General features: G+C 37.4%; 1 protein-coding gene across 6 annotated transcripts in view; it reads right to left on the reverse strand.

Moving 5' to 3' along the window:
* The window catches only part of LOC138354918 (uncharacterized), a 17,361-nt gene extending 9,495 nt beyond the window's left edge, over positions 1–7,866 (reverse strand). The window contains exons 1-5 of one of the 6 annotated variants that reach the window (XM_069309406.1): positions 7,607–7,865; positions 5,295–5,409; positions 5,008–5,132; positions 3,949–4,053; positions 3,275–3,510 (exon numbers count right to left, since the gene is read on the reverse strand). In XM_069309406.1, the coding sequence (XP_069165507.1) occupies positions 3,275–3,510; positions 3,949–4,053; positions 5,008–5,100 (434 nt within the window). In that variant the 5' untranslated portion in view covers positions 5,101–5,132; positions 5,295–5,409; positions 7,607–7,865. Of the gene's footprint in view, positions 1–3,274; positions 3,511–3,948; positions 4,054–5,007; positions 5,133–5,278; positions 5,414–5,500; positions 5,645–7,606 lie in introns of all 6 variants that reach the window. The other 5 variants (XM_069309404.1, XM_069309405.1, XM_069309403.1 and 2 more) reach the window with 5 other exon arrangements.
* Positions 7,867–13,504: the final 5,638 nt, after the last annotated feature.

A 13,504-nucleotide genomic window follows, 5' to 3' on the forward strand; every position in this document is an offset into this window, starting at 1 on the left:
GATTACAAATTCTTGAGGCAATTCACATAAGAATAGAGCGACCTACCATGAACACCCAAATCACGGAACTATTTACTCTACCCACCATGAGAGTAAGGACAAGACAAGAACATATCGATGCCAACACAGAAGACAATGTCCAACATAACAGGCCAATTACACTGGATTAATCTTTGTGTTTAGATAGGAGATGCCTCGTATGGGCCAATAAGCCTTCTGCAGCCCCTATGTTTTTCCCTTATGTATCCCCCCATGTTTTCACCTTCATTGTATTATCACCTGACCTAATGCGGGTATAAAATCAACTAGTATTGTAAGATCTGTTCACTTGAGAATGAACCATGGAGGTTCGAAACGTCGTGCAAATTATACAAATAAGTGTAATACACTCTATAGTAAATCACTTCTTTTCTTCACCTTAAAAGTACGAAAATGAGTTTTGGAGAACTCCTATTTCAATTAAGCCCTGATGCTAAGAAAATAGTTAGAGGGATAGAAGCCCTAAACCAGAAAATAATAAATACAGAATATGCGGTCATATTCAATGAAACATATATATATATATATATATATATATATATATATATATATATATATATATATATATATATATATATATATATATATATATATATATATATATATATATATATATATATATATATATATATATATGTCGTACCTAGTAGCCAGAACGCACTTCTCAGCCTACTATGCAAGGCCCGATTTGCCTAATAAGCCAAGTTTTCCTGAATTAATATATTTTCTCTAATTTTTTTCTTATGAAATGATAAAGCTACCCATTTCATTATGTATGAGGTCAAGTTTTTTTTATTGGAGTTAAAAATAACGTAGATATATGACCGAACCTAACCAACCCTACCTAACCTAACCTAACCTATCTTTATAGGTTAGGTTAGGTTTGGTAGCCGAAAAAGTTAGGTTAGGTTAGGTTAGGTAGGTTAGGTGGTCGAAAAACAATTAATTCATGAAAACTTGGCTTATTAAGCAAATCGGGCCTTGCATAGTAGGCTGAGAAGTGCGTTCTGGCTACTAGGTACGACATATATATATATATATATATATATATATATATATATATATATATATATATATATATATATATATATATATATATATATATATATATATATATACACACACACAAGTACAAAAGTTCTTACATTCTTGTACAGCACTTGTCCAGTTTGTCAGCATTATTTACTCTCAGATAAGTTCATTCCTTTATATATCTGCCACCGTGGTTATATATTTTTATTAAGTAGGTTATAAATGGAACTTACAGCTCACTCACAGTTTTGTAGCAAGTAAAGTGACCTGGAAGAGGATATGGTACTGATGTGGTGTACCAGAGTTCTGTGTGTAATATTTACTGTTCCACCAGTGTTAATTCCTGCCTAGTATTTTGTTGGTGTAAATCCGTGCTTCTATCCAACGAGAGTATTGGATCATAAAGTAATTGTCAGAAGGCTAGATCATTTGTTATGAGTGTAAGAGTTTTTTTATAATAATTAGATTGATACTTTCTTTCCTGTGGGCTTGGTGAGATCGTTATTTACCTTTAGACACACATTTGGGAGTTTCTTCCTGGGGCCGGGTCTAGCAACCCGCAAAATTAGGCTATTGCCAACATAGTGTTACTGTGGGAACCTAGTCCACAAATTGAGTAAAATAGTGTGATTTTGATTTTTCCTAATACTAAACAAACACCCCTATTATAATCCTCACTGGTCACTCATAATATGGACGATTATTGCTGGGAATGCCAGCATTTTATCATTCAGGTAAGTCATTCATACTGGCCACTGACTTTACTTTCCATTGATTGTAATACCTTCCAAGTTGTAATATTCAGCACAGTACCTTGGATAGGATTAGTGTTTCAACTCCAGGGACACTAATAGGTGTGTGTTGTTCTTTAACCGTTCCAGGACAGGATTATATGCGACAGGGGGGGGGGGAGGAATGTTCTTGAACTGTGCTTCACCTTAATTCTTTTGGGCGAGCCTTTGCTAGTCTTTGTAGGCCAGGTTCTCTTTCCAAAAGAGTTCTTGGAAGGTAGAGTAAATGTCAACAGGCACTGTCATTTTCTGGGTAAGATTAGGTTTATATTAAGTGAAAGTAATTACATCCATTTTAAATAATTTATGTCCCAGGCACAAGAGGACATCATCCCTTGCAGGTACAATTTTTGGACTATTTCCCTGGAGGCCGGGTCTTACCTCCTGTCTTTGGACGGCCTGTTAATATATGCTTTGGTGTTTAATTGGGGCCCTTTTGACGCAGCATAGAGAAGTGTTTGACTGGTAGTGCAAGTACCAGCAGTCCAGGTTAATCATACATTTAACTTCAGTTCTGACTTCGAACTCCATAATATTTAAGAACATGTTTTTTTTTCCATGTTCCACGTATTAAAATCCATGTTTATGTTTTTGAACGTGAACATGGATTTTTACATGTACATAAATATATATGCAATACAGTCAACGGTAAGAAATATATCATTTAACTATATATAATAATATAATCAAACACAGATATTGCTTGTGAAAGCATTGCTCTGTGACGACCCGGGTACATGCCCTACCATACATACGCCACAAGTGTACTACATGATCCTTCGGCTGCTATCATGGCAGACTTAATAATTGTTGTTAAATGCTTGTAATGTATTCTCATACTTATGTTACGCTAAACATTGTTTAATTGTTTCATAATTTTTGTTAGCTTTTTAATATCATTCGCATTTATTACAACGTATTCAGTATATTCATTCTGTTGAATTGTTGATATTGCCGTTAAAGATTGTCTATTTTTATAATTATTCATATTATATTCCATATAATTAAAGCTATTTTTCTTTCCCATCTTACATATGTTAATAATTGTCTAAGCCATCCCCTGCCTTACATACAAGACGTCTCTAACATCTAACACCATGAAGCCTGCGTAGTTCTAGAACAGCTCCCTCAAATGAATTGGCAAACACTTTCCTGAGTTTCCACTCTACGCGATGTTTAGTTTGGTGAAGGGCTTAAGCCTTAAGGCCTATCAACTGCACGAGGGTTTTTAAAGCCTTGACTCTAGCTTACTGACCAACCAGCAAGTATACTTTAGCCCTGAACAAAGTCAAGAACTAAAGTAAACTCAGTGTGTATACCGAGAAATGGAGGACACTTCTTGGTGTATATATATCCCTGCACGGTAGATATTGCCACTTTAAAGTTCACTGTATGGTAAGGTAAGTACCAACCTGAGGATTTCAGTATCCATGTTAGGGCGGTAAGTAAATGTGTAATTTGGATCCCAATAGACGAGGGAGCTCCCCAGCTCTTGGGCCAGCATCTTCAGCGGCTCAACCAGGAAGTGGGGAACATCATAGATCAGCAGGTGTCGTTGCCAGTTCAATAGAGGCGTCTCCCTTAGCGCCTCTATCAGTTGTTCGAATTCCGCTTCCCGGCAGTAGACTGCAATACTGGAGGGCACATTCTAGAGGTAGAGAAACAGTGTAAGAACACCAGCATTTGTGAGTCTCTATTACTTGGAAATGCGCGCACGCAAGTAAAAGAGGTTATAGATTCAAGCTAAGGAAACAAATGTGGCAGAAAATATTAGAAATTTCTCTTTGCAAAAAGAGTAGTAAACGATTGGAATAAATGAAGTGAGAAGGCGGTTGATTCCAAAACTGTTAGTACATTTTGGTTTTGGCGGCGTATGGTTTCTGGCTTCACAACGTCACAAAAATGATGTACTAAATTGCCCGAACCAAACCTATTCGATGACCCGCGAATAGAAAACTGAACATCACATCGATTTTGCGAGCCGCTATGATTTGTTGCACATCAGTTTTTGGTCTTAGGGGAGTTATACGTCAAAATGCGATGTACTATGCGAGAGGACAGGATGCAGGAGATACGCAGAACTTACCGTCTTCTGCCACAAGAGTGTGTGAGAGGGTGGTTGGGTGGGCAAGGTGTAGAACCTGGTCGTGGACAGCCACCCTCGAGCGTGTAGGAGCAGGTTGTTGTGCATCTGTCATAGTTTACATTCACGTTAACAACTAAACAAAAAATATGATTAAAAGGAGAATTATCTGCATTCAAGAACTCATTCTTGTTAATAAACTGACTTTTACGAGATTAAATGATATTATTACAAGGTCTTGTGCAATATTATAGTAAGACAAAGCCTTTTTAATATTTTACTTGATCAATAATAATAATTACCAAAATTTTGTAGTCCTTCTGTGGGGGAATGTTGAAAGCAATATATTTCAGTCCATATATATATATTCAGTGTTATGATCTCAGTCTGCAGGAGAAACGAGTCTCCCCTTTAGAGTTATTCTGCCAGGCTCGGCAGAATTACTGCTGAGCCGCTGTGGGGAGTCACAGCGGCTCGAGTTAGGTGTGTACACGTGACAACGAGGCCAGTGTTGAGGCCGCACCAACTAAAGGTGTGACGTTAGGCCCATCTCCGAGAGTAGGAAGCGTACAGAGTGATCTCCTGATCTAGAGATAAGCACTCTACAGATTTTGGGTTGGTTTGTCCGTAAAGGACGGGCAACTGACAAAGACAACACCATAAAATCAGCTACATGTATTTGTAATTCTAAGTCTAAATCAGATATATTTTTAAAAACCAAAATATATCTGAAACAGTTTTCGTCTCACTGTTGCCAAGGAAGAAAAGTTGACTCATTGTTATAAATTAAGGCAAATCGACTCAGTTACTGAATACATGAAGTTGTCTCACGATCAATGAATAATGAAATGGTCCAATTGCTCTCTTGAAACTAAATTAAGCCATAATCGTCATTCATTAAAATAGTTAAAGGAGCTTCTTGAAAATCATTTTCAAAAAGAGAAGGGAATTATCAAGAGAAATCGGCAAGTCACTAAGACTATATCACTTGTAAGTGTTAAGGTTTTAGCTAGTCCACAGTTCTCTCCCGGAGCTACAGTCGGGTGAGGCATGTCAACTCACTGTGGCCGAGTAGGGTAGGTCCGCCATGAGCATGTCAGCAAGTTCCATAAGTTGGCGCCTACTGGTCACTTGAGTGAAGACTCGCGCAGCCATGATGACTCTCCCTTTCTCACTCTACTGGTTCACTTGAAAGAAATGCAGTGTAGGAAATACAATCATGGGACTGATAAGAAATTTATACATAATATTTAACAAATAAAATAATATATTTATGCTCATATTTATGCTTCTGAAGATTTTCGGCAACATTAAAAATAACCAGAATTCTTACCTTACCTCGAGGTTACCTCGAGGTTACCTTGAGGTGCTTCCGGGGCTTAGCGTCCCCGCGGCCCGGTCGTCGACCAGGCCTCCTGGTTGCCGGACTGATCAACCAGGCTGTTGGACGCGGCTGCCCGCAGCCTGTCTTAAGGGACAAAAAGGAAACAAATTCTGTGATGACATATTCATACAGAATTCAAAGAAACTGCTGGATCCTTTACCAAGGAAATACCTTTTTAAGATAAAAGTTGAACCAAAATGTCTTGATGTAGCGAATGAAAGTTCTTATACTCAAAGTCCTCCATCCACGACTTGAACATTTGATTTGCCCATCGTATAGCTGCTGAAAGTACTGTGAAAACGTTTGCAGCGTTTGCTGAAATGATTTGAAATAGAAATATAGGTACACTGTCAAGGGATGCAGAAAGAGTTAATATAGTGTTTAACATATATCAGAACAATATCAAAGGTAGCTAAAGAAAAGGCTCAGGCGCATGAAAAATTATCCTATTAATATGATAATTTCAAGCAATATGACAACCTTACTCAAACACATGATTGCTTTTTGGGCATCTATCCGAAATGAAACAAATTACAAAAAATCTTTTGAATCTATTGGAGTCGAAATCTACCATAGACTGTTCGTCAATACGTTTTTTCGTCATCATAACCATGCTTTGTTATTTTAAATTGACTCTTTTGCTTTAAAACAGAAATTGCTGAGATGTACATGGTATTTGGTAAAGTAAAAAAAAAAAATGTGGTTTTCTTTGTTTTTTTAGCAATATGCACAATTTTCCGTGATATAGACCATTTCCTGATACTATATGCACTGAGTTTACTTTATTTTTTTTAATTATCAGGGAAAGCGCCAAGCCATTACGACATTATAGCACTTGGAAGGGGTCAGGATAAGACCTTGGGATGGGACGGGAGAAGGAATAATGCCCAACCACTTGGACGGTTGGGGACTGAACTCTGACCTGCATGAAGCGAGACCGTCGCTCTACCGTCCAGTCAAAGTGGCTGGACTGAGTTTACTATAGTTCTGGACATAGTCCAGAACTAAATAATTATTATGTGTCACAACGGAAAGATTGATGATATTCTGGAGAAATATAAGAATTTTGCACCAAGATTGTAACCTTTTGTTAATTGTCTGAATGTCTATTGCAAATTGTCTGTATATCTAGTCATAAAAGTATTTGTGTGTACGTCTGGTAATATACTACATGTGTAAAGGAAGAAATGTATATGTTTATCACTCAGAATGTTCGGTAATATGTTTACGGTTTGTGAAGTGTCTATATATGTATGAACACGTTGTATTGAACGAGGTGAGAATAACTTAAGCTACCTCATCCCTTTTTGTGTATTTTACCTCAATAAACTTATTTCAATTTCAATTTCAATGTAAACTTGTGGTTTTGATGTGGCACGATTGGCCAAGTCATCCGCCACCTCGTTGAGTACTATCCCAACATGAGATGGAATCCACATAAATTTCACTTTGTGACCTTTCAGCTGTAACTCATTTATCCTTTCTTACACCGTCGATTATTGTGCTGTTAATCATGATTATTCAACTTGGAGAGTTACTAATGGCTCTCCGTTAGTCTTCTGTTAAACTGGTCTGCTAAGAGTAAGTAAACCGTGTTGTATTCTGAATCGATTTGTCTGAAATCACACTGGCAAATGGCTGGAGAGGCGCTGGTTCAAGGCCGCGATGACTCTTCTCTCCTACCAACACCCCCTCCCCAACCAACCTGTCCTCTTAAAAAGAACGTCGCTTTTGGCCGTTTGCCCGTATGGCCGAATTTGGACGTAATTTGAAAATGAAAAAAAAATGAAAATAAATTTGGGATTTCTTTTTTCAACAACAGTAAGTTAAGGGTCCTCTGATAGGTTAGGTGGGCAGGAAATTCTCATAAAGTTTCAAAACGTTATGAAAAACGTGAATTTAAAGTGTCCTCTTATAACCTCTGCGCGTAAGGCGGACGACTCAAATAGAAAACGGAACAGAACGTCACTTTTGTGAGTCGATTTCATTTCAAATTACGTCCAAATTTAGCCATATCGCGCATACGAGCCAAAAGTGACGTTCTTTTTAAGAGGACGGGTTGCCCCAACACCCCGCTATCCAAAACAAACTATTATAGTTTAATTGGTGCTGTAGCGCAGTTTGGGGACTTCTGGAATATGTCTGGTACTTTTCAAAACTATATAGTACTTTCATGGTTACAATTTTTAATATATGAACTTGACTTATTTTGGATGAATACTTATATAATTAGGTTTAGGACAGGAGCCTGTTATGTACGATGAATTCTGAATTTACCTTTATGTTGAATATGTTTGCTGTTGATTCTCACACTTTGAAACTGTAAAAAGCTTCTTTCATCCACAGCGCTGCTCTATCTTGTTGCGACTATAGCAAGAAGAAAATGTTGTAGGAGCGGCAGCCAGCCAGGGTCCTTCACCCTGCCACACGCCTGGTACACTGAGCTCCCGGGACGACCGTGAGATGTGTTTAGGAAAGCTTCCAATGAATTAAGATGGTCAGTTTCGTAGGCAATTATATGTGGCTCTGCAAGCTCTTCCACTAACTTATCACATGCCTCTGTATGACTAACCATCTTGTGTGATGGGAATTTTTTAGTACAATGTAGCTAGCTTTTTGACACACTGTACTCCCCTTCTTATAGTCTCGGGTAGCTGCCCAAATGCAGATGTACCTAATATATTAATAAAAAAAAACTTTTCCACCATGAGAATAGTGTTTATTCTTATGAATGAGGTACTTACACATTTCTTGGACTCCATTGATCGTGTTATCTCTGAATTGCGCAATTTTTTCACTTGCCATTATGAAATGACGCAAAGGATGCGAATAGTTCTGCTGACAGAGTTTACATTTAGTCAAATCTACATCAGTAGATGTTGCAAACTCCCAGAGGTACTCGTTGGAGAGCCTAAGCCTAGCAATGGTAACATCTAGAACTCTGCTAGCCTTATTGGATGACCCGTAGACGTGTGGTTCTTCCTGCATAATATAATGATGATAGATGGAGTAACTGGTGTGAATTTCCCCTTGCCTGATCATGTACCTCTGTAACCCTTTCCACCACCGCCCACGGGATAGTTGTTGTTGTTAAAGATTCGCTACCTGAAACAAAAAGTTTCAAGTAACACGGGCTATGGTGAGCCCGTGGTGCCTTACACGGGATAGGTATGGGGGTGCATAATAAAAAAATAATAGTTCTTAATTAATAAGAATTAAATAAATTAATAATGTATAATTAATTTAATGTATAATTAATTCTTCTAAGTTCAGTTGTTCTTTCACTATCAGTGACGAAAATCATCCCAGAAGTGATGATCATCATCATCCCAGAGAATGAGGATCTGAGAGAATCATAATCATCTCCCATACTAGTTAAGGCTGCAGGTCATAGAACTAAAAATTCCACAAACAAGACACATAAAGGTTAATCTTATTGTGACAAATCATGAACAAGTTTTAAGATCCCAAGTACAGCTACAGTCCAGCATTACACACTTTAAAGTGTGTAATGCGACTCTCACAAGAGGTAACAGTTTCACATTTATCTAGCTTCAATATAGAGCAGACATAATGTTATTTCACACATTGGGTAACCTATGAAACCATGGACCATCTCAAGTTATAAAGAATTAAAGACCTACTCACAAACTATGAATTTCATATCCCCATGATGGCCAGCAGACTGGTCAAGAAAACTAGGCATCCGCTTAATAGGTTACTCTGGCACATTAGAAAAGGATTTTAACTCTTCATTATTCATTATATACCAAGTTGAATGTGTGTGTAGACGGTGAGCATGATGTTAATTATTTGTGAACATTCCACTTCTCTTATTTTTAAGTTTTTATGGGTTTTGGCCTTTATTATTATTATTAATAATACATTAGGTACATCTGCCTTTATGCAGCTACCCTAGACTATATGAAGGGGAATACAGTATCAAAAAGCTAGCCTGACGACAAAAGTTACATTATGATGTTAAATTATCCTGTATAGAAGTACCGCAGCCTCATTGAACCTGTATCCATGCAGTGAACAGGGATACGAGTGTCTTCATCTTTTTTACCAATCTTTCATACCACTGCCTATTACACACCACTAGCTTTCCCTGAAACTACAGTACAGTTCCATAACGCATACAGAAGTCAACTACAGCAGTGTATGGGTATAATTGATCTTCCATAACAATAATTAGGCTTTGGGATGAATGCCCAATACTAGAACCTTTTAGTTATTCAGCTGACCCTACTAATTTAATGGATAATAATATATATAATAAATAGAATAAAGAGGATTATAGTTTAAAAAATACTTGGGTAAAATTTTTGGTCTTTTTAAACACTTTATTGACGTTCTCAAAAAACTTAAAAGGTTATATTCAGTTTATTGCAAAACTTATGACAAGATATACTATGGTGATGACAGTTGACTGTGCAGTTACCATATATTAAGGCAGTGTGATTACTGTATTTATGAATAAGGATGCATATTACACGGAAATGGAAGCTATACTCATGGATATACACCTACTGGTGGTTATTACAAAACTGAGGCGTTAGGAGTTGTCTCATATGTCCAGTCTCCGGACGGCAAGATATATATATTCTGAACATCAGTGGGAAATCATCATGGGAACATCAGTCACTGAACATAAAATGCTCAGTGGCTTATTTCCCAGGAACCACCTATCTGTAATATTTGATATTACATGACCGTGAGAACCACTAAGCACTGAAGTCTGGTACAGTATTTATTTGTAGACATTAGTAGCATGCTGTAGTTGGCTTGCGTCGGTGGCATTTTCAATTGATTTGGAGATACAGGACTTGGTTTTGGTATCTCGAGACCAGAAACTGTTAAGTATGGTAGTTTTTTCTGGACACAGTTGCCCATTACGCAACTTTCCAGGTGTCTAGCCTTATGTGACCCTATAGCTCAAAAATGTTATTTGTTTTCAGTACATAAGCCTGAAAACAAAATTGGAAAATATATCAGGTTTAGCACCTTAAATGTAACACAAAATATACTTTGATTTTATTTTTCTCAAGGCCCATGAAAAGTAAGAAATTATCAAAAGAAGGCACCAGGCTGGAGGCCCATGGAAAGATTAACATTATAATATGTATTGTAATAGGCTTCCATTAGATACCCGACATTCTTCAATATAATTTTAGAGCATATTCAGAGAGTTCTCGATATGTTTGTAGTTTCGTTTTCTTTTTTCTATGGACGTGCACAGTCGCTCTAGATTTTTTCAGTGCCAATGTACCAAGATTGGAGACTTAACCCTAGTGATATATACACAATTTAATCATTCATGAGCATTTCAGTTTGCTTTTTAGTGTTTTTTTTGTTTTCACATTATCAATTTTGTATTAGTATTTGTTTATTTTTATTTAAAAGTTAATAGATTATTATGGAATATTTTTATACTTTATATATATATATATATATATATATATATATATATATATATATATATATATATTTTGGTAGCAGTCTTTCCTGTAGACATATATTATTAAATATGACCGAAAAAGTAAGATTAATAATTCTAACACGAATTTTTTCAATCTTTCGTACATTTCTTTTCACTGTTGGAGGTAAATCAAAAATCAATTCTCCAAAATTCATTTTTATTTCTAGTCTGACGCGACACGAGCACGTTTCGTAAAACTTATTACATTTTCAAAGACTTTAGTTTACAAATACACAACTGAATAGAACTTACGCATCTCCGATTTTATATCTACATTTGAGTGAGGTGGATGGGGTGAGGTGGCACTAATAGGGTATTAATTTCATCAACACAAGACAGAACAAGAGGTGGTATTAATAGGGTATTAATTTCATCAATACAAGACAGAACACGAAACAATGGGTACTGAATAGAAGTGTTTGTAGAAAGCCTATTGGTCCATATTTCTTGATGCTTCTATATTGGAGCGGAGTCTTGAGGTGGGTAGAATATAGTTGTGCATTAATTGGCTGTTGATTGCTGGTGTTGACTTCTTGATGTGTAGTGCCTCGCAAACGTCAAGCCGCCTGCTATCGCTGTATCTATCGATGATTTCTGTGTTGTTTACTAGGATTTCTCTGGCGATGGTTTGGTTGTGGGAAGAGATTATATGTTCCATGTAGAAGTTGTTTGCAAACTTCTACATGGGTACCATCGAGCAAAAAGTCTTAGTCGACATGAACTTGAAACCGGCCATATACTGCAGGTATGTTGACGACATTTTTACACAGGTACCTGATGTCAGACATCTGCAGGAGCTGAAGGAGGCATTTGAGCAGAGTTCCGTGTTGCGTTTCACTTACGAGATGGAAAAGGACGGGAAGCTGCCCTTTCTAGATGTAACAGTCATGGAAAAGAGCGGAGGTTTCCACACTGCAGTCTACACTAAGGAAACGAACATAGGAATGTGCCTAAATGCCAACAGCGACTGCCCAGACTGGTACAAGAGGAGTGTTGTTAACGCATATGTCGACCGTGCTCTCAGCCACAGCTCAGAATGGAAGCAAGTCGACGAAGAACTCTGTAGGGTAAGGCAGGTCCTAGTCAACAACGGCTTCTCCAATGGTTTCGTCGAAGACATCATAAGAAGGAAAGTGAAACGCCATGCAACCTCTGAAGAGACAACTAACACAACACCTATACCCCCTATTAGACTATTTTACAGGAACTTCTTTTCCACAGCTCATAAAACGGAGGAAAGGGTCCTGAAAGATATTGTTAATAGAAACGTTATCCCTACAGACAAAAATCAGAGGATACAACTGACGATTTACTATAAAATCAGAAAAACGGCCAGCCTACTCATGAGAAACTCTCCAGACACAAAACAGAACGCTTTAAAAGAGACTAACGTCGTCTATGCCTTCAAATGCCCTCTTGGGGACTGTAAGCTCCAAAAAACCCAGTATATAGGCAAGACAACATCTCTTTCTAGGCGTTTAACGATGCATAAGCAACAGGGCTCCATTAAGGAACATATAATCTCTTCCCACAACCAAACCATCGCCAGAGAAATCCTAGTAAACAACACAGAAATCATCGATAGATACAGCGATAGCAGGCGGCTTGACGTTTGCAAGGCACTACACATCAAGAAGTCAACACCAGCAATCAACAGCCAATTAATGCACAACTATATTCTACCCACCTCAAGACTCCGCTCCAATATAGAAGCATCAAGAAATATGGACCAATAGGCTTTCTACAAACACTTCTATTCAATACCCATTGTTTCGTGTTCTGTCTTGTGTTGATGAAATTAATACCCTATTAATGCCACCTCACCCTTTCCACCTCACTCAAATGTAGATATAAAATCGGAGATGCGTAAGTTCTATTCAGTTGTGTATTTGTAAACTAAAGTCTTTGAAAATGTAATAAGTTTTACGAAACGCGCTCGTGTCGCGTCAAACTAGAAATAAAAATGAATTTTGGAGAATTGATTTTTGATTTACCTCCAACAGTGAAAAGAAATGTACGAAAGATTGAGAAAATTCGTGTTAGAATTATTAATCTTACTTTTTCGGTCATATTTAATAATATATATATATATATATATATATATATATATATATATATATATATATATATATATATATATATATATATATATATATATATGCAAACAAGCCTGAATGGTCCCCAGGACTATATACAACTGAAAACTCACACCCCAGAAGTGACTCGAACCCATACTCCCACAACTGGTATGTACAGGGACGCCTTAATCCGCTTGACCATCACGACCGGACATAAGGAAGTGATAGCCGAGGCTATATGAACCACTTCCCCGCCGGCACTCGGATGGTAATCTTGGGCATAGCATTTTATCAAATCACCTCATTCTTTGGGGCACACGTGAGGAACACAAATGCAAACAAGCCTGAATGGTCCCCAGGACTATATACAACTATATATATACAAAGAATGAGGTGATTTGATAAAATGCTATGCCCAAGATTACCATCCGAGTGCCGGCGGGGAAGTGGTTCATATAGCCTCGGCTATCACTTCCTTATGTCCGGTCGTGATGGTCAAGCGGATTAAGGCGTCCCTGTACATACCAGTTGTGGGAGTATGGGTTCGAGTCACTTCTGGGGTGTGAGTTTTCAGTTATATATATATATATATATATATATATATATATATATATA

The sequence above is a fragment of the Procambarus clarkii genome, chromosome 65, assembly GCF_040958095.1.
Source record: "Procambarus clarkii isolate CNS0578487 chromosome 65, FALCON_Pclarkii_2.0, whole genome shotgun sequence".
NCBI lineage: Eukaryota > Metazoa > Arthropoda > Malacostraca > Decapoda > Cambaridae > Procambarus > Procambarus clarkii.